Source organism: Marmota marmota, unplaced genomic scaffold (genome assembly GCF_001458135.2).
Source record: "Marmota marmota marmota unplaced genomic scaffold, marMar, whole genome shotgun sequence".
NCBI classification, from domain to species: domain Eukaryota; kingdom Metazoa; phylum Chordata; class Mammalia; order Rodentia; family Sciuridae; genus Marmota; species Marmota marmota.
The window spans coordinates 7,884,390-7,904,805 of NW_025999941.1; the positions used below are offsets into that span (position 1 = coordinate 7,884,390).

A 20,416-nucleotide genomic window follows, 5' to 3' on the forward strand; every position below is an offset into this window, starting at 1 on the left:
TTTTCTTTTCCTTGATCTATCCAAGTATCCCTATAATACTTTCTATTTTTTTTTAATTAGCCAGAATCAGGTTGGTTTTTTTTTTTCTTTAGTCCAAAGAACCCTAACCAAAATATGTGTTGAGTGGCACCACACTGCTAGAGCTGTCTGGGAGTTCTTCAACATGGCCTTCTGTTCCTCACACCAGTGCCTTCCTTCAGAGATGGTCATGAGGAAGCCCGACCCATTGTTGGATGGCTCTGACTCAGCTGCACTTCCTCCTTTAATTGAGTGTTGTCAGCCTTACCTACCTATGACTGCCATCCTTGAGTCCTAGTTCACATCTAAGGGAGCAAGCCTCCCTGGGATTCATTCTAGCAGGTAGGCAAAGGAATAACCACCCATAGCTCCAATTTTTTTCTCTGACCCTGATTATTTGCACGTTCCTAAGTTCATCATTGTACCCATTGCGTTAAAAATCCAACTGAAAGGAACAATAGAAGCCTTAGCAATTAGGAAAATGCCAAGCACGTTTCAGAAGGAAAGACAAGCCCCTATCTAGTCAGCATAGAGGAGGACCAAATATGTTTTTCAAACACACCTGAATTATAACAGTATTCAGCAATCAAATGAGTGCTTTCTAGATATTGGATATCATGGACCAATAATATGAAAAAATATTTTTGAAAACAACGTGTGATATTAAATTAAATCCGACTGTTAAAATGTTAACTACTTTTAACATAACTTAAGAAAAGAGCATTTTAATATGAAAAAATAGAAAGGACATTACTAAATTTCAAAATAGAAGATTGTCCTTTCCCAAAAAAGATAATTGGCAATCTCACTCCCACCATATGTGACTGTATCCTATGTATGTATGCCTGTGTGTGTGAAAAACATCTGTGTAAGCTAATCTCAGTCTTTGAGCTGACACTTAGAAATCACCTATTTTGATCACACTTTTTCTTCAGCTGTACTCCAACATCCCTTAAAGTATTGCACTGGAAGTCGGTGTAAATAATCAAGAGAGAAACAATTTTAAATAATCCAGTCCTCTCAGCTTTTGGTCATACACTTACCCATGTGGAAGCCCCTCTTTTCCTTCCTGAGTCCCTACAATCCTGCCTTTCTTCACACCCAGCTGTCACCCTTGCCCTCCATGAACCCTGCCCTTATCCTCCCAGACCAAAGAGACTCTTCTTCCTTATTGCAACCAAGAATTTTAAGAAATGGCCAAGAATTTAGGCTTTGGATTCAAATTGCGTTGCTATCCTTAAAAGCATGGGACCCTGGGCAAGCTACTACAATTTTGCAGCTTACTCAGTTTTACAGTGATGACCTTAATTTTCTCTTCAAAGGCCATTTTCAGAGGACTGAATAAAACAATGTGTTTTATTTTTCCCTGGCATATTTATAAAGCTCACAATAATAATTATTAGCAGTTGTTTATCCTCTACCTTAATAATGGAGTCACTAATCAGTCATTATTTATTTTTTGTTTTATGATTTATTTTCATGTGCTTTTGCTTCTTTACCAGAATAGTTTGCAAGTCTTGTCCATTGCTGATTCATCATAGTGTCTAGCACAGTACTCTGTTCATAGTCAGTTGTGTCTGGATAAGAGGAGACATTAAGTCCCTCGTTGACAATATTGAGCCCCTACTTTTTTAAGATAATACCTATATGTTTGCAGTTATCCTTCAGGGTGCTTTTTTTATTGAACCTCCCTTCCACTGGACTTTGAAGAGACCCCTTAATGTTCTGCAGCCTCTTTCTTCTTTGCCTTCTGCCTTTTGTCCTGTGACACTTGAAGTTCAAATCTAAATGGGGGTCCTTGGTTTCTGTTCAGTGGAGCTAGGCAGCCTCAAGGCTGCTAGGAAGATAGATGGTCTGGTTTTAAAGCAATCAGTCAACAGATCAGTATCTCAGAGAGTGGTAATCAGTGTCAGATTGGAGTCTGGTCACCAGGATGTTTTCTCATTAAGTGGTTTTCTAGGTCTAGGGGCCTCTATGATGGGTTCTATCACCTTTCTTGGCTTCTAGTTCCCTCCTCCTCCCTCCAATTCCTATAATAGTCACCCTGCACACTGAGTTAATTGCCACTAGTGGTCAATCTTGGGTGCAAGTGGAATAATAGTTGGACATTGTGGGAAGGGAATTGCCTCAGTCTTTTTAAGTCTTTAAGGGCATAAAGGGATAAAGAATTAAAATTATCTGTAGGCATATGTTATAAATAGGTAAACCAACAAAGAAAGCCATAAAGCTGCTTTGATTTGGGGAAAAACCCCTCTTAGATTGAAGCTTATAAAATTGTCACTGTTCAATTACTTCTGACCCACAAAACAAGTGAATATCATATGACTCACCCCACCATCTATGAATATGAGGCTTCAGTTTTCTATTTTCTTGTTTGTTTATTTATTTATTTGCAGTACTGGGGATTGAACCCAGGGGTGTTTTATGACTGAACTCCTTCCCCAGTCCTTTATTTATACTTTTTATTTTGAGACAGGGTCTCCCTAAATTGCTGAAGGTCTTCCTATATTGCCAAGGCTGGCCTTGAATTTGTAATCCTCCTGCCTCAGCCTCCCAAGTTGCTGGGATTACATACATGTGCCACATCACCTATTTGTTTTTGAGACTCTGAATTGTGCTGCACATTCATGATGAAAAGATAGGTAATAGGATGCTTTGTGGTTGATTATCCCAGCACTTGGCACACATAGATGGAACCCTGTGGTTGCTTATGCCCAGCTTTTATATTGTAAACAAGATTCATGGACACCTGCTCTACGTGATTTTCCATATGATCTGGCATTTGCTTCTGATAGTGATAGAAAGGTATTTCTTCACGTTCTGTCGTATTACCATACCATCAGTTTGTCTCATTACTATATGGATTGTCTGGGATCTGCTGTGTAATAAGTTCTACAGAAGCATGGACAGTGTCCATCTTGTTTATACATTCATCCCCAGTACCTGGTACACAGTGGGAAATCAGTAAACATGGGGAATGAGTTGAAAGAATAGAAGAACTGGGCTCTGATTATCTGCCTGTTTTAGTCTTGCTTATGTGGCCAGTAAACACCCACTCCAGAGGAGCATGTTCAGTTCAGTTGCTTCAGGTTGGACTTCATAATTTCATGTCAAAATTGTTCCTGCTTCCAGTGATTGCTCCTCCCAGAGTGGAAATTTCACTTCCATGAGCCACAAGGCCACCCATACTGTAAATCTGAGACTGCTTTCTATACCATTGTGTCTTGGGCTGGTTCCCTCACGATTCTTTCCAGATGTGGAGTGCTTTCAGGTAGTTTACCAGACTCTCTCATTCTGCATCCGCTGTCTGGTTTCACATTCCCTCACCCTCTGAGAAGGAAGGATGGTTGTGTCCTACATATTGTATTCATGAATCCAGAAATTTCAGATAACTAATAGATAGGATTTCTCATTGCTTCTGGGTTCACTAGCTGGGTTCTGCAGCTCTTTGTCATGGAGATCTTTTTGAATCATTGCTCAGCTGCAGTGGTATGTGTGTGGATACATGGTTTTGTACTTTAAGTTGGGTTCTGAAGTTAATTTATGGTCATTAAATATGTTCTTACATCTCCTTTTAGGTAAAGGCTATGATACACTGGTAGAAACTCACCAGGAAAATGGCCATGTGCATTTGCCTTTTCTTCCATAAAGCAAAGATGGGTAGTGAGTGTGCATTACTTGGGTTTGGTGTTTTTGTGGGAGTGGTTTTGCAGTTTCTTTAGTTCTATCAGAACTGTGATGAATTTGGTCTCACTACTTCTTCTTACAATGTTGAAGTGTGTATTTCTAATCTTGGTCATTTGGTCTTTTAAGTCATTTCCAAAAAAGTATTTCCCTGCAGTTTTCAGGCATACAATCCTTGTTGGATTTATAGCCTGCTTTCTTCTGGGTGTTCTCTTAGCCAATTCATGGCAAGGACAGAAAGGCTGAGACTTTTATTCATTTGAAACAAACTGCATATCCATTAAATGACCTCCTTTTTTAAAAAAAATAAAAGGATACAGTAATCAGTACCTAAAGCATGCCTGTCACCTCTTTACTGACTGGTCAGCAGGCCCAATCCTAAATTAATAAATCGATGATTTGATGCATGATCATTTGAATCTATACTTTTCATCAAAGAGTAAAAACTATCAGCAGAAGGAGTAGAATGTAAAATGGCCTAGGTCCCTTTGCATGGTGAATCTCAACTGTGTTTAATTTTTTTTTCCATATATAAAAACTCACTTTTGGTACCTTTTAAAAATACAGATTATCTACTTGGGGGATGGGGGAAGAAAAATGGCAGTATTTATTGCAGTGGCCACGAGGTGGCAGACCTAAAATCCAGACTTCTCAAAGTAGCTGAGACACTTAGCATGAGGAATTACATCTTTGAGAATGCTTTAAAGGCGTTAGCTTCCCAGAGGAAAACTTTTTCAGGTTATCCTAAATTAATGTCTAAATTCTTTGGCAGGCTCCGCAAGAGAAAACACCCTTGAGTGGATGGGCATCTGTTCCATCCTCCTCCCTTGCGGCCATCTCGCCTTCCTGCTCCTCCCAAAAACCTGCTCTTTGCCTGGCCACTACCATCGCCCACATCACACACACAACAGACACAACCACTGCTGTTTCCTTCCTCTATGCAGAAGCTCAACTGCCCTTTTTCCTCCTTATAAATAGAAACTCCCTCAACGGAACTGCCTCTGGAAAACTCAATTTTGTCTATTTCAATCTGCAAAAATCTATTCCATAGAACCTTAATTTGATTTTCTTTAAGTATTGCACTAACAACATTCTAAAATATGTCCATTTTTGCACATATCCCTCTCACATCATGACAATCTGCTTTGTTCTTCATTACAATTTAGCATATGGAAATAGTCTGTTCCATGTAAATATAAACAAGGGGATGACTTATTTAATACAAAATATTTTGATTAAGAAGGGAAATATCTAGTTCAGGATACAGGAGAGAAATTTGCTGCTTGGTGTAAAAATTGACTAATCAACCCTAGTAACTTTAAATATGTAGTAGAAAAAAATTAAAATATATTATCATTAGGGAAACATACATACACATATGTATACACACAAATATGCTATACTTACCAATAAGAAAAAAAAATTGATCTGATGCCCTGGGTACTATAACTTGAAATTAGTAACCTATTCTCTGACAACTGCTCATTTCCAACCAAAAAGTTCATGCCATAGAACAAGCCTCCTGACAGTAACTGATCACCCATGGACAATAAGTTTAGTTTAGGTGGACACTGGGCAAAGTTCTACCCCACAGTGAAGGCTAGATGTATTTGGTTTTCTCGTTATCAGTCACTGATAGCCCCCCAGGGACTCTGGTTGGGTGCATTTCACATAGACAGCCACCTTGACAAAGTCAAATGGTCAACAGAGAAACAACCTCATCACTGAATGGGATCAGCAAGACCAAGCATCATCATCTAACAGTGCACCCTAACACAGGGTCTCATAGTGGGTCCTGAAAGCCAGTTTTACTTACCCTCTCTGCTTCCAATTTTATTTTGTAAAGGATTTTTTAATGAAAGAATTTTTTTGAAGTTGTTTGACATTGGTTGGATTGTGCACTTGACCTTGACTTCTAAAGGGTTACCTTTCAGAATGTTTCCATTTCTCAATTGCACACACAGTGCAAAATCACATCCTGTCACATTCTGTGTGGCCTTTTGGCTGAACTGGTATTGAATAGTTATTGACTAAACCAGGCCTGGCTGTCTGGGATGCAACTCTTCTATGGTCAACAGACCCTTTTCCACACTTAAAATTGGTTTTCTCCTTTCAGTTTGTTTGTGAAACAGATGTCAGCTCATGAAAGTCAAATGTGCAGCTTAACAGAAACCAATTTTAGAGGTTTCTTTGAAAGTTTGTCTTGAAAGTAAGAGACTCATTAGCATGTTTAGATATATTTAACACAAAGAGGAGCCCAGTATGAAATAATGCAAAACTTTCAAGTCTTTACATTTGGTGGCATCCATGTTATGTAATAATAGGTAATTGCTAACATATATTGTGTGATCATGTCAGACACTGAACAAATTCTTTACATGCCTTGTCACATTTAATTCTGACAGGGTCTGAGAGAGAGTTATTATTATTATTATTAGTTCATTTATTAGAAAACCTAAGTTTCAGAGATGGTAACTTGCCTCAGAATCACAGAAGCAAAAAGTATTACTGAGATTCAAACCCAAGAGCTAAGCATCAGTACCTTCTCTGAAAGACATGAGTGGTATTTTACTTGTATGGGAAAGTTAAAAAAAAAAAATCATAAGCTATTACTGAAAAGAAGTCTCCTTCCCTCCCTGCTTTCTTTCCTCCTTTCTTTTAGATGCAGTGCACAACAATCAGTCATCGCTCACACATGTCCATCCTCCATTACCTTTTCATCAATTCTTCAAAGGGATATGAGTTGAGAGGGTGGCCTAGGATGGGGCCAGTAGCTCTTCCTGGCGTACCTCCTCCTCTGGCTGTGGACCTTTTCCATATGTGGGGAAATTAGTTGGCTGCACACTTACCCTTTGTAGCTGGCTACTAGGTGGTACTGGCAGTTGCCATCTCTCAGTGTCCCAGAGCACATGGAGCTGGCCCTTGAGAGCCATATTTCTGGTCTAGTAGCACTTAGGGAAGCCCACAAATGGATTAGCTACCTCCCTGGGTCATACACAAAGCTAAGATTTGGATAGAAGCTGATGTGTAGAGCAAAGAACTTCCCCAAGTCTCTGTGGCCCCCATTTTAGGAAATTCCAAGCATATGCCATTAGGTTTCAAAGGCAGAATTCTTGGTAATTGAAGTAAACTATTTTTTGAGGTCAGTTTTAGATGGGCGACAGAGAGCAAACCGCATTCAGGAGTCTGGACTGCCAAAGCCTGGCCTTTATGAATCTAGTCTGTTCTTCGTCCTTGCTGAAACTTGTGATTGTTCAAACATCTCTCACCCTGTGAGCCACACCTCACACTAGCTGCTTTGCTTTCTGCGTGGGCCCTTCTACTTATACCATATATCCTTGTGCCGATAGGGTTGATATTAATGGATATCAAAGACTTTTACTTTCTCAAGATGCTATTTGAAAATACACCTTTAAAATCAAGGCAAATAAACATCTATCTCCAGGGTAATCACAGCTAAGCTCCCCCCCCCAGCCCTGATCTCAGGGGAGAGAGAGGCTGTTTTGAACAAGATCTTTCGTCACCGTCTGTCTTAAGTCACCTCCTACTGAACTTAAGGTTGAAGATTCAGGGTCATGAGGGAAAGAAAACAGTAATTAACTGGAAAAAGTTGATTGAGTGGAATTTTTTTTTTCCCACAGTCTGATTGGAACATGACTGCCTGGGGCTGAGCACCATACATAATGTAGGTTCACCCTCATATGTCATTATCCAAACATTTCTTAACGGAAGGCATTTTTTTTTTCCAAGCATCTGCTTTTGTAATTGAATGTGTTTCTAAAGATGGGTCAACTAACTAAAACAAGAACCAAACAAGAAAAGTGTGTGTGTGTGTATGTATATATATATATATATATTTTTTTTCATGCTTCTGCCCTAATCCAATATCTAACAGACCTTAATTGGCTCATTTCATTCCCAACTCCTAAAATTAATTTTAGATCCCCTCTCTGAGCTCGAATCACCATTAATAGTAAGACTGCAACAGGGAGTGAAACAGAAATGTTTACAAAGCTCCCTTTTAAATTGTCGGTGATAAGTGCCACGGCAATGTATAACCATCAGTGGATCCTGGAGCTTTCTTTGTGGGGGTTAGCCACAGACGACACACAAAAGGAGGCATTCATCTTGGCAGAAGATGCCCTTCAGTCCTCTTTTGTTGTAGTCCCTAGAGGAATTTTTTTTCAGGGTGACTTAAACCATTTTTTTGGTATCTTATTAGCTGTGTCTTGACTACCTCCTACAAACTGAATGACAGCTTAGGGTTATTAAATGTGTTCTTACACATATTTTTATCCATTGTTAACCCTGACTAAATGTATGAGAGGGCACAGAATTCCCCCCTCTTTTCCTCCATTGTTGCCCATATTTGTTAAAGAAATTATTCCCCTTGACGTTTGTTTAGGCTGCACTTTGATAAAATGCTGTCTATGATCCACTTTCTTAGCTTGGCATTCAGCAGACTACTATAGATTTACTTCTCTTTGCATTTTCTTATCTTCCTTCCTAGCATATTTGGGCTTCCTTTTCATATTTTAAGCTATATTTTTGGGCATAGACAGATCACCTTAGTAATTGTACACTGAAGTACAGCAATGTTCTAAGGATAATTTTTCAAGCCTTCAATATATACTTAGCCTCACTAACTGTCAAAGGATGCATTTACATGTATTTCTCATGTTGTCTAAGAATAAGCAAATAGATAAATTAAGTGTTGAATGTGATTTCAGATTTAGTAGAAATTTTTTCAGCTTGATGGAACAGTAACAATTTTTGAAACAAGGTAAATTTGACCTTGAATCTAAAAGGTAATTTATTGGAGAAAATAATAAGAATTTTTCTTTGTTTTTCCAATTCATATCCAAGTGTCTTGTTACTGGTATAATCTATATACTTTAACCTTTTTAAAAATGGTATATGAACTGCAAATATTTCACTTTTCCCAATTTTAAATGGCTGACCCAAATTCCCCACAATGGAAGAAAAAAAGAGGGATATTTCACCTAAGTTTTCTAATCTATTCTAGTGTTTGTCATTTTCTGAAAAACAGGCCTTTATGTGTTCTTATTAAAGTATATATCACTAGATGCTCTGTGTCAATGTATCAGTAAATTGGCTCATGGGAATTGTCAAAGTGTAGAATCTGATGTATGGTCCATAAAATGGAGTTAATCATTATAAAATTATGTTCAGTATTGCCCACTCTCAAAAAATATTGGCCTTTAAATCAGGGATGATAAAAATTTTTCATTTCACAGAATTAGCTCACAGTGATTTAAATTATTAGCTATAGTGCTTCAGCTTTGTAGAGAGTTTTTGACTCATTTTTAAAGGTTTGTTGCATAAAAACAAATCCAATGGCTCTGTCAGCCTACGGCTAAGGGCTAACTTAACCTGTCACCCCTGTACAAATAGATGACAGCCAGGTTAACTTAATATAGTCAGCCACCTTTCTGTTTTATCCAAAAGTGTGAAATATTCACTTTTCTCTAGTTCTATCCGTTATCTTCTGCAAATTATTGTTTGTTTCAAATAGAATCAAGTTATTGAATGTTGATCTTAGTCAAGGCCTTATTAAGGAGAAATCATTAGTCATGGCTAAAAGGAAAATGAGGGATTCAAAATACATATGATTCCCCATTACAATAATTTTATTTAGAGTTATATTGTTGTATAATTCCAATATTTATAAAATAGATTTGTTAACTAAAAGTTAAAAAAAAACAAAAAATGTTGTATAGAAAAAGTTTATAAAAAATAAAATAGATTATTTTATATGAATGTTAATGTTAATAAGAGGCTGTATATGTATTATCATTATTATTATTTTTGGTACTTGAGATTGAACCCAAGGTTGCTTTTCCACTGAGTTACATCCCAGTCCTTTTTATTTTTTTGAGACAGAGTCTTCTTGGTTGTCTAGGTTGGCCTTGAACTTGCCATCCTTCTGCCTCTGCCTCCCAAGTCTCTGGGATTATAGGCATGTGCCACTGTGCCTAGATAAATGTACTCCATAAAAATTATTTTAAGTGTATTTTGAGGTTTAATAATTAAGAATAATTTGATTCAGAGCTATATTTGGTGATATATTTATAAAGAATTAGAAATTGATTTGTGTTTTTACTAATAGTAAAGTGGGAATTAAAAATTAATTTATTAGGATTTTTGATGGTATTTTAAGAGGAAAAATAAGTTTAAGAGCCTAGATTACAGGATCATAGGGAGCAGGTAGTTTGGAATGATCATTCTTTGGGTTTATGATAACATTTAGTAGTTATTAAAGCTGCATAATTTTGACTTAGAAGAGGAAAGTAAGTTAAAGGGGCTAAAAGAAGACATGAGGAACCTAGTTAGGAGATTACTGCAGTTTTCCAAGTGGAATTTTAAGTACATTATACCAGAAATTGTGTGCTTGTGCATATAAGTGTGTTGGTACCTATTTTAGCTTAACAAATGGGAAGGAGAGACAGAACATAAATAACCTGGTGAAAAATTGAGCAAATTTTACATTTGCTAAGCTTTTAAAGCATATACCTGCAGTTTATTTGGCAACTGAAAAACCTTCACTTCTAATTTTTAAATGTTTACTCTTAGGATATTTCGTGGCAGCAATAATGCAGAAAAGTATAAACAGAAGAGAAGTAAAGATAACTTCATCCATTCTACCTTCCTGAAATGATGACGATTATCTTCTCAGTGTATTTTCTTCCAGTTTTACTTCTCCCTATGAATATAGCTTTATGTTAAAGTGATCTTGCTGAATATATTCTTGCATGTTAAGAACTGTGAAGGGCCCGAAACCTTCCTATTAGCATCCTAACAGTTGAGTCTGCCTTCGTTTCACAGATGCCAGCAAATGGCAAGAGACTTCTGGGGCATAGATAGAAGAGTTTATTGTTTATAGCACAAGGAATAGTTTAGCATATTTGTATCAGTTCCTCTTGCTCCAGAGACTCACAGAAGCAAAAGGGATGCCTCAGATGAACATACACACCCAGTTGGTTGCACTACAGGAGAGCAACCCTGAGCTTCAGGAATTTGAATACATTATAATTGGCAGTAACATGCTTGCCCTTTGTTCCAGAAGAAGACACTATTATGCAGGGCAGTAAACATGTCTACTCCTAGATCCAAAGGACTATATCTCTGCCTTTCAAGGCCTGTCCCTATACAAATATCCTAGGAAGACTGTCAGAAAAGAAGATAATGTCTTTGCTTATAGAATGTGCAGAATGAAAGATTCATGGATAACAGCTTCTCAGCAAACTTAAATGTTTTCAAATGCCATTAAGATTTTTAAAATCACCACTTAAGATGGCTGCATATAGCTGTAAAGAATCAATCATTGGCATGTGACACAATTTACCACTATTTCCCAATTTTCCTAATATTGGTCTTTTAGGTGGTTTCCATTTAAAAAGCTTCACTTACACATGTCACTGGGGCAAAGGAGGTAAAATATTACAGTTACCTTGTGTGTTGTAGCTAAGTGTGGAGCAGATAGCAAATGGGCTGCCCCTGATTTAAAGTCCGTACAGCCTCTTGAGCTTGGCCTTCTATATAAATATGCATGGCTATGAGCGGAAAGCATGTCTATTGTCTCAAGATGTTATCCAGAAGGAGACAGGCCCTGTAAAGCTGGATATTAATGCTGCTGCTGGTAGTCCAGGCTGCCCTGGTTTTCTTCTGGAAAGTAGAGATATTTCCTGACATGTTCTGCTGCTCACCCGTCTGCCTGAGCCTGAGACAGAAGCTCATACTGCCTGGCATTAGTGGGGCCCAGAAAAGTCCATGTAAATCCCTTCAGTGTGAAAGGGAAAAATCTAAGATCCAATTAATGACCATCTTGTCCAAACATCTGGAGGGAGCCTGGTCTGGTGATGGGGATTAAAGAAAGGCAAAACAGGATAATGACCAGGTTTTAGTCCTGAGACTTGTATGCATAGGAAGTACCCAATGTGGAGCTTCCCTGGAGCTGTGGGATCCTCTGTAGAATCTAGAATACTTCATCCGAGACAAGTGGTGAGACCAAATGAGGACTAAATGAAACACACCCTAGAGAGTCATTTCCTAGTCAAAAATTATCCGTGATGACCCAAGGTTGAAATTTGTGACAAATTTGAGCACAAAACTTAGGTAACTTTAGACTTCTGAGTAGGCAATGATCATAGATAAAACAGGAGGAAAAGCATTCAAATTCTTTAAAATTAAGAGGGAGGACAGTGATGCGTTAAAAAGTTTTGTGGGGGGGGGAAGTAAAACGTGAACTTTATTCCTCAAAGCAACATCTTTAAGCACCTCCTATATTCTCAGGCATCTTCTAGATGCTGGAAAATTGGTGACACACAAGATAGATGAGGTCCCAATTTCATAGAACAACAAGTCTAGAAAGCAAATAAATAACACATATCGAAGATCCTGGGGTCTAGGGTTGTGGCTCAGTGGTAGAGCCCTTGCCTAGCATGCGTGAGGTACTGGGTTCGATCCTCAGCACCACATAAAAATAAATAAATAAAGACATAAAAAAAATAAACGGAGTTATGTGACAAACCCCTAACTTGAACACAAGGTGGAAGTGGGGGAGGCAGTGTTGGAATGAGCAGCCAAAGAGAGATTTTTCTGGGGATATAAATCTGGGCTGACACCTGGAAGATGAGGAGTTGGGTGACAAAGGAAAAGCCTATGAGATGAGAACAGGGGTACATTCACTAAATGAATTGAAAACCCAAAGGGGACTGGAGTAAATATCTCCATCTACCTTCAAAAGAAACTCTTGCATGAAAAAAGTAATAGTAATACACAGAGTCTTACTTGGCAAATAGATGGATGGATAGATGGATGGAGGTATCTTAGAAATGAATGCTCAGATTGATCCCCTTTTTTATTTCTAATTTGTTTCTGTTCCTATGAAGCCATGGAAAAATGTCTCTATCAAAAGACACAGTGCAGGGGCTGGGGTTGTGGGCTCAGTGGTAGAGCGCTTGCCTCGCATGTGTAAGGCACTGTGTTGGTTTCTAAGCACCGCATATAAATAAATGAATAACATAAAGGTCCATCCATGCCTAAAAAAGAAAAATTTTTAAAAAGACACAGTGCACAGGTCTCAGGGATTCTGACCCAAACTACTTGGTCCATCGTGAGCGTTAAAGGCACAGCTTATTTTAAGCAGTATTTGTAATTCCTTCCCATGGAGATCATAGTTGGTGACTCATTTCAAGTAGAAATGACAATTGTTTAGGGTTTTTTTATCTACTATATAAAAAATGATCACAATAATCTTTATTTTACCAGACAGGAAGCACTACTTGCAGCAATCAGTGAAAAAGATGCAAATATTGCCTTGCTGGAATTGTCTGCCTCCAAAAAGAAAAAGACGCAAGAGGAAGTCATGGCTCTCAAGAGGGAGAAAGACCGATTAGTGCATCAGTTAAAGCAGCAGGTGGGGCGTCCTGCACCAAAGGTGTGTTTTTCTGGGTTTGGGGTCTTGGGTGCTTCTTCTGGGTTTAGCCACTCTTCATTTCTCATGTCCATCCTGCAGCCTCAAGCAGCTAAAACCAGGTAGGAACAAAATGGCCCGAATTGTTGCTGGAACATCATTTTATGGCTTTTCTGTTTTATGTGCATGTGGCTGGGCTTGTGTGGTTTGCAACCAGTGCTGTTTTTCTTTCTTTTATATTAGCATCATCTCCCCAGGAATAGCTCTCTGCTCTCTTCCTTCCAGTGGACTTCAACTTCTAGTAAAATTCTAAAAACTCCTAATTAAATTCTGGGTACCTTTTCCCTGGTAGACCTGTTACCTTCTGTCTTGCTCACTTCCTGGTCCTTATAAATAACTCCCCTCATCCAGTTCTTTGGGTTCCTTTCTCTATATATTTCCAACTTTGGTTCTTCAACTAGTTCCCCAGGACTTTTCAGTCAAGGAACATCTTTCAACCCTTAATACTGCTAGACTAGGCTTAGAGACCTCTGAGACATTATTGGTCTAATGTTTTTTACTCACCTATTTTTTGCCCAGTAATCCTGTTTCCTCATCTGTAGACCACTGTACTTGTTTTGAGAGGTGGGGAAGGAGAGGCATAGACCTAATTTGTGCAGAAAGTTCTTTGCTTTTCTGAGGGTTTTCTGGAAGTGATTTAAATGGGAACAGTTATACCTGAAGCATGTTGGAAAATCATCCCTAAAACAATTTACAGATGTTATTCCTCCACCATATAGAACTTGGGAACTTTTGTAAAGCAATACTTAAATATATTCACTCAGATTACAACTTCATCATGAAATCCACTCAGCTCAATTGTCTATGGCCTCATAATGTGGCTGCCACATCTTAGCTAGGGCCACATGTGACTCTGGTGCTTTCTCAATGGCAAGTGGTTACCATGTAGTATGTCCACATCAATTTCCACCCCTGGGACTGGCTCCCTGCCTGCTAGGGTAATCTTTGCTAATATGCTAAGCATAGTGTGTGGGGTAAGTGGAAGGGAAGCCTGAAGGAATAAGCCCCCTTTCCTTATAACGGGGCAAACCTTTTCCTCCTCGGGAAGGAAAAGGCATCCTTTGGCCCTGAACCAGAGTCCATTTCTCATGGGACTGCCTTGCGAAAAGACAGAGACTGCCGCCATGCCTGAGCACCCTTTCCTTGTAGAGGGAGGGTCTCAGTTGCTGCCAGACATTGGGGTCATTCCACAGAGCGGCATGCCTCGCTATTGCTGGCCCCCGGGGAAGGGGACTGCTTCCATCTGACCTCTTTGTTTGGAGCTGTGCATCTTTTATACTGGATTTCCCACCCACTTGGCCATAGAAAGTCAAGATGAGCCTCTTTCTTTGCTTTCCGTTAAGTCCTTCCCTGTGCACCCTGTGTCCTCCCCTCCTGCACCTAACCATTGTAGCTTTCTCCCACAGGTTTATAGACCTAAGAAACATCCCCTGAGCTCGAATATACCATGCCCTTGTGATGCTGGCTACAGCCCAGATATTACGGCCAAGTACCACGGGTCCAGCTACGATGCATACGTGAGCCAAAGGTCTCAGGTCAGTCAGCTGCTTAGGAGATAATTGCCCCACCATGGGGGTTGGGGTGCATAAAAGCTACACCCTATCTTGACCTTTGCCTCTTCTGATGATTTCTAGTACTTCTTGGTCCTAAAGTCTGAGACCATAGGTGATTGCATCAGATCAGGATTTGCAATGTAGTTATTATTTATTTCATTTTATTTGTACTTACAAAAGGTTCCAAACTTGGTGACCACCCTATAGGGTGAATTCTGAAATAACCTGAGAGTACTACAAAGCCAAAACAGCTAGAGGCATTGCTACCAGTCAAAGTGAATTATTTTTTGCTTTTACCTTTTAGATACTTTTCTCCCCATGTCCCCATCTGCTTTTCTCAATAAAGATTTTTTTTTTTTTCCTGAAGCTGCTTCTTTTTCTTTCTCAGCATCCTTAAAATTCACTCCTAGATTCCAGTAAGTTTTGAGTGTAGCCCTTCGGTTTGCTCCTGGGAAACTGCACAAAGCCTTCATTCTTTGTGTCAGCCTGGGTTTTGGGTATCAAGGGGCACATTTGGGAAATCCCAGCCGTGCAGAGTGAGGCTCCTGCCTGGTCAGAGGCAGGGTCTGAAAGGTTGTTGTGGAGAAAGGGCAGCAGAGGAGGAGGGTGGGCCCCTTGGTGTTGTGGTTTAGATTTGAAATCCTTCCCGACGTCCTGTCCAGCAAAGAGCAAGATAAATCCCATAAATTTAAGTATCTTTGTTACAAATGATAATGATTCTAAGAATAACAGCTGATTTTCTTATAAAAGCAGCTCCCTTTGAGCGTTTTTACTGTGTGCTTGACCCTGGGCCCAGGGCCCCTCAGGATGTTGTCCCCTAGCCATCACTGCAGCCTCTTCTGAGGGGGGCATCCCTGAGGCTCAGAGTGTGGAATTTACCAGCCCAAAGACACAGTTTGTGATAGGGCTCCAGCTTCCCATAGTCTGACTCCACACACACCCAGAAGGCTTAGGAAGGAATTCAGAGCGACAGGCCCAAAGATATTCCCCAAAATTATGAGGTTCTTTTATCCCCTTAAGTTTGACATAGATGCCCCAAATCCTAGTTAAGGTGCCAAAGACTCCAAACATTCACGAGTGGATTCTACCTGGAGTGCTTAAGCTCAGGTTATTTGACCACATCAAGAGTAATTCCTCCTATCTGTCAGCTCTCACCATACACCAGCCATGGGTCTAAGGGCTTTGAATATATCAAGTCATCAGCTGCCAACAGAACTGAGGGATTGGTGCTGTCATAGAGAAGAAGCCAGAGATCAAAGAGGTTGAGCTCCCTGTTTAGGCCTCATGGTTGGACATACCATGATGCTTAAGGGAACCCTTTGCCAAACAATCTTAAATGGGTTTCACAAATGCCATCTAAAATCAAACTGCTTGGGTGAAATTTTGTTTCTAACACTTGTTAGCTGGGTAATCTTGGGGACCTCCTCGAACCTCAATTTATTCATCTATACATGGGCTAATAACCTGATTTAAAGCGTTGTTTTGAAGTGCAATGCTGACAAGAGTACTTTGCACATTAATGGGCACATAGTAGTAGGTGCTTTGTATGTGTGAAATGCTATTTCTTTTTTTTTTTTCAAAAATATTTTTTTAGCTGTCAATGGACCTTTATTTTATTTATTTATATGTGGTGCTGAGAATCTAACCCAGGGCTTCACACGTGCTAGGCAAGTGCTCTACCACTGAGCCACAATCCCAGCCTGTGAACTGCTATTTCTATTTCTATCAATTACTATTAATTAATATCACACCAGTCTTCGGAGGTAGTTTAATTTTTATTTCATTATACACAGCTGGGAGTTACAACTCATTGAAAACATACTATGGACTATGACAGAGCAGACAGATGTCAGCACCTAAGCCTTCCTAGTCCTCCTCCCCTAAAGCTAAAGTAGTTGGGAAATGGTGAGCAGATACATCAGGAATCCTAGATCCCAGCTCCCAGCTTGCACTGAGGAGGTGCATAGGGCTTAAACCTGCTTGGTTTGCATATGTAGCCCCATGGTGAGACATCAGTCATCTTCACCTGCATGGCCAACTTGGACTAGCAGAACCCTGTTGGGGGCCAGATCAATGGAAAAGGCAGACAATGGATCTGCCCTGCCTGATTTTGCACAAATGGTGAGGTTGACTGGTTCCTGAGGGATGTCCACATTTGTTAGGCTGCCTTTTTTTTTCTGAGTGTACATGTTTGCAGAATCATATTGGTCATACAGTCACATATATACATTTTGAGCTCGGCTTATCTTATGTAGAAAGTCTCATCACTGTCCATACCATCCCTGATGACTGAACATGAGTAGTTCATTCAACAACCACCAGTTGTTGCACTTTTATAGGCACATAGTGGGTACTCAAAAAACATTCATTATGTGAATATATGATTACAACATGACAGGTACTATGCCAAGTACTTTATGTATATGTAAGTTTATAAACATTATCTCACTTTTTGCTGATAATCCACCAACCTTCCATGTGCCAGGCTGTCTGCCAGCTGCTAGGGATTCATCTTTGACAGTTTTATTTGCCACAATGAGAAAAAAAATCATCCTCATTTTTTAATTAATCAAACCAAGGCTCTAAGAGACCATATGATTAACTACCATCATCTCACTCATTCCTGCAGTACAGAGTTGGGTCCCAGGGATGTGGGAATACTAAGGTCTTGCCCTTGACTAAACTGAAGACTGCATCCCTAATGCAGTCTGTGAGTCATGTATTCATCCCTATACTTCACAAATGTCATCAGAAAAGCCTAGTTCTGATGCTGCAGCTCATGACTGCCAGCCTGCTCAGGGGTGTGGGGAGAGAGGGATTGGTAGCTTGGTAAGACCAAATGCAGCATTTGAATTCAACTCTACAATTATTTATGGAGTGACTACTCTGTGTTATAGTGCCAGGCATTTTTAGAATACATCAGTGACCAAAAAAAGGAAAAACCCTTTCCATGAGCTTGCTTTTTAGTGGGTGAAGAAAGACAATGAACAATGAGTGTGATAAATAACTAAATTATGGGATAGGGAAAAAGAAAAATGTAGATCAATGTAAGAGAGAACAGGAATAATGATATGATTGAGGGACTGCTGATCATTTAAAATATGGTGGACAGGAAGAGCTTCATGTGGAAGGAATCATTGGGGCAAAACCTTGAAGGAGGTGAGGGAATGAGTCATGTAGACATCTGGGGGAAGGATGTTCTAACAAAGAGAACAGGCTTTGTAAAGGATCTAAGGCAGCAGCATCTTAGTGTAATTGTGGAACGGCGCAGAGGTCAATATGGCTGGGTGGGTGACAAGAGGATGAGTTGTCAGAGCAGTAATAGGTGGACTGGGCTGTGTAGGCCTCTCTAATATTGGATCTGCCAAGAGTGGTATGTTCTAAGGCACAAATTTTCTGCAGTTAGAAAGCATAATACATGAGCCTCACAGCCTCCGTACAGAGAGGACTCCCTCTGGGCAGTTCTGGACTGCCTGCGTAAGGCCACCCTGCTCAGCCCACTCCCTGTATCCCCAAGCTTGATACTTGATTTGCAGTTTGAAGAAGCATTGCCACTTCTTTGGTGCCACAGACCACTTCTGCCAGAATCTGCTGTCATACCTAATGAGATTTTCAGGCAGTGTAAAAGCAAAGCTCTTTGATAAGACATTCTCCCTAACTTCCTGACAGTCTCAGCCACATGCCACAGGAGTCCTCATGTGCACCCTCCTTGGTGTAAGGCGGTATGGAGGCTGATTGCTGTGGCTATCTCATCCCATTGGCCCATGTACCCTGCTGGCTCTGCCTAGGCGAAGCATAACTGTCCTCCAGGCCAGGCCCACCTTCCAGACTTCAGTGAACAGAAACATGATCTTCTCCAAAGAGGAGTCTCAGGTTACACTCATCGCACTCCAGCTCTCTGTTAAAAAGACTTCCTTGGCTCTTCTGGGTGTTAGGAGAAGGAAACTCAAGCCAGTGCACTCTCCACCTTACACATACCATTCCTTCTGCCTGGAACACTTTCCCCTCTTTTCTTCACCTAGTTAATGCTTACTCTTCAATTCAACTTTGCTCCAACATCACTTCTTCAGGGAGGATTTCTGGGACTAGAAAAAGACCCAGAAAAATTGGATCAAATCCTCCAACTTGGCCCTTCATAGCATATGTATATCTATTTTATAGCACTTATAATCAATGAAATGCTGTTTTTGTTTTTGTGATGATTTGAATAATAACTATCGGCCATGCTTGTGTATGAACTGCATGAGAACTGAGAACATGGCTTTTTTTTGTTCGCCTAATTTCCAGGCCTAGCACTTAGCAAATATTAGTTGAATATATGAATGAGAGGGAATCATCAGGGCATCTTTGTAAGAGATAGCAGTTCAATCATGACCTTGTTCCCTTTAAGACAAGACTTAGCCTCATAATTCTCACCCTAATATTCTAGGCACCCAACCCCAATCCATAGGAGCTGGTAGAAGAGTAAAGTCTGTTTGCCAATTAATGACCCTACACTGACACCCTGCCCTCTCTCTCTCATCACATTGGAGGTCACTTGACTGGGGTATTTTCTCAGTCTGGACTTGTTAAGATGGTAGCTAACTTGAACCTTTTCTCTAAGTCTTTTTATCTTATTCTACTTCAAATACTCTCCAATTTCTTGGATTCTTCTTGAATAAAATGTCACTCAATTCTCAGGTATGGCAGAGAATTCTCATTATGAAGGGAACCCCTCCAATCCATCCCTGGAAACTTCTGAGCATCTCATAAATCAGTTTGCCTGGAAATACCTTAACTCCTGTTAAACATCTGTTGAGGAAGCCAGAGGTGATATGAGATGAGTTCAGAAATTCCAACTATGCCTAACGATGCAAGAATCTTTGTGACGCTTTTCACATGTTGACATTTGGGTGGTTTCTAGGCTGAGCATGATATAAAGGTAAGGGAATAAAACAGATTAACCTTCTTGTTTCACTGAGAGATAAAAGATTGAACATAGTTTGGTATAGTAGGCATCTAAGTCAATCTAACTTTTGTTTTCTTCCCATTTTCATTTCTTTATAAGCACACACCTTTGACATTGTACTCCACCTCTTAAAAAAAAATCTGGCTTCCAGATTTGTGCAGTTTTGGGAGAGTGTCTCAGTTGGAAATGAGTTCAGTTTTATTTTGTTTTTCTCTAGGGGGACTAGTTCTAGAAATTATTGTTAAAAATTATTTTCCTTCTTTTTTTGGTGTTTTGGATACCACCCCCCAACGGTCCCTCTATGCTTAAAGAAAGGACTGACATCAAAATAATTAATTCTGAAGTCATTGGATTTGCCTGCTGCTAAAGGGTTTTTGAAGAAAGCTTAAAACAAAATCTTACCCCTTAAGCCTTATTCCCAAATGCTTCCCTGTTGCTGAAGTAGTGATATACACATCCTTGATAAAAATGCCTTTTTAAAATGAGGGCCAGACACTATTGTTTAGTTAAAATTAGAAGCAGCTTATTTCTTAGAACCGGTTAGAATACTTCTGAGATCGGAGATACATGGTACTTGATTTCCTTTCCTCTTTTCTACCAGTTACGGGCATTGCTTTGGGCCACCAGGAAACATGAAAGTCAGTTAGATTTTAAGACCAAGAGATAAGTTCACTGGTTCCCTGTGTTTCTCCCAAGAGTTTGCAAGGGGGGGGGGGG

General features: G+C 39.8%; 1 protein-coding gene across 25 annotated transcripts in view; it reads left to right on the top strand.

The window, feature by feature from the left end:
* The window catches only part of Erc2 (ELKS/RAB6-interacting/CAST family member 2), an 877,829-nt gene that overhangs the window by 651,735 nt on the left and 205,678 nt on the right, over nt 1–20,416 (top strand). For 12 of the 25 annotated variants that reach the window (XR_007346866.1, XR_007346867.1, XR_007346868.1 and 9 more), the window contains 2 exons: nt 12,994–13,162; nt 14,605–14,733. Coding sequence is in view for 18 of the 25 variants with exons in the window: in XM_048801108.1 (XP_048657065.1) it covers nt 12,994–13,162; nt 14,605–14,733 (298 nt within the window). In the remaining 7 variants the exon portion in view is untranslated. The remainder of the gene's footprint in view (nt 1–12,993; nt 13,163–14,604; nt 14,734–20,416) is intronic. The other 13 variants (XR_007346869.1, XR_001504431.2, XR_007346871.1 and 10 more) reach the window with 3 other exon arrangements.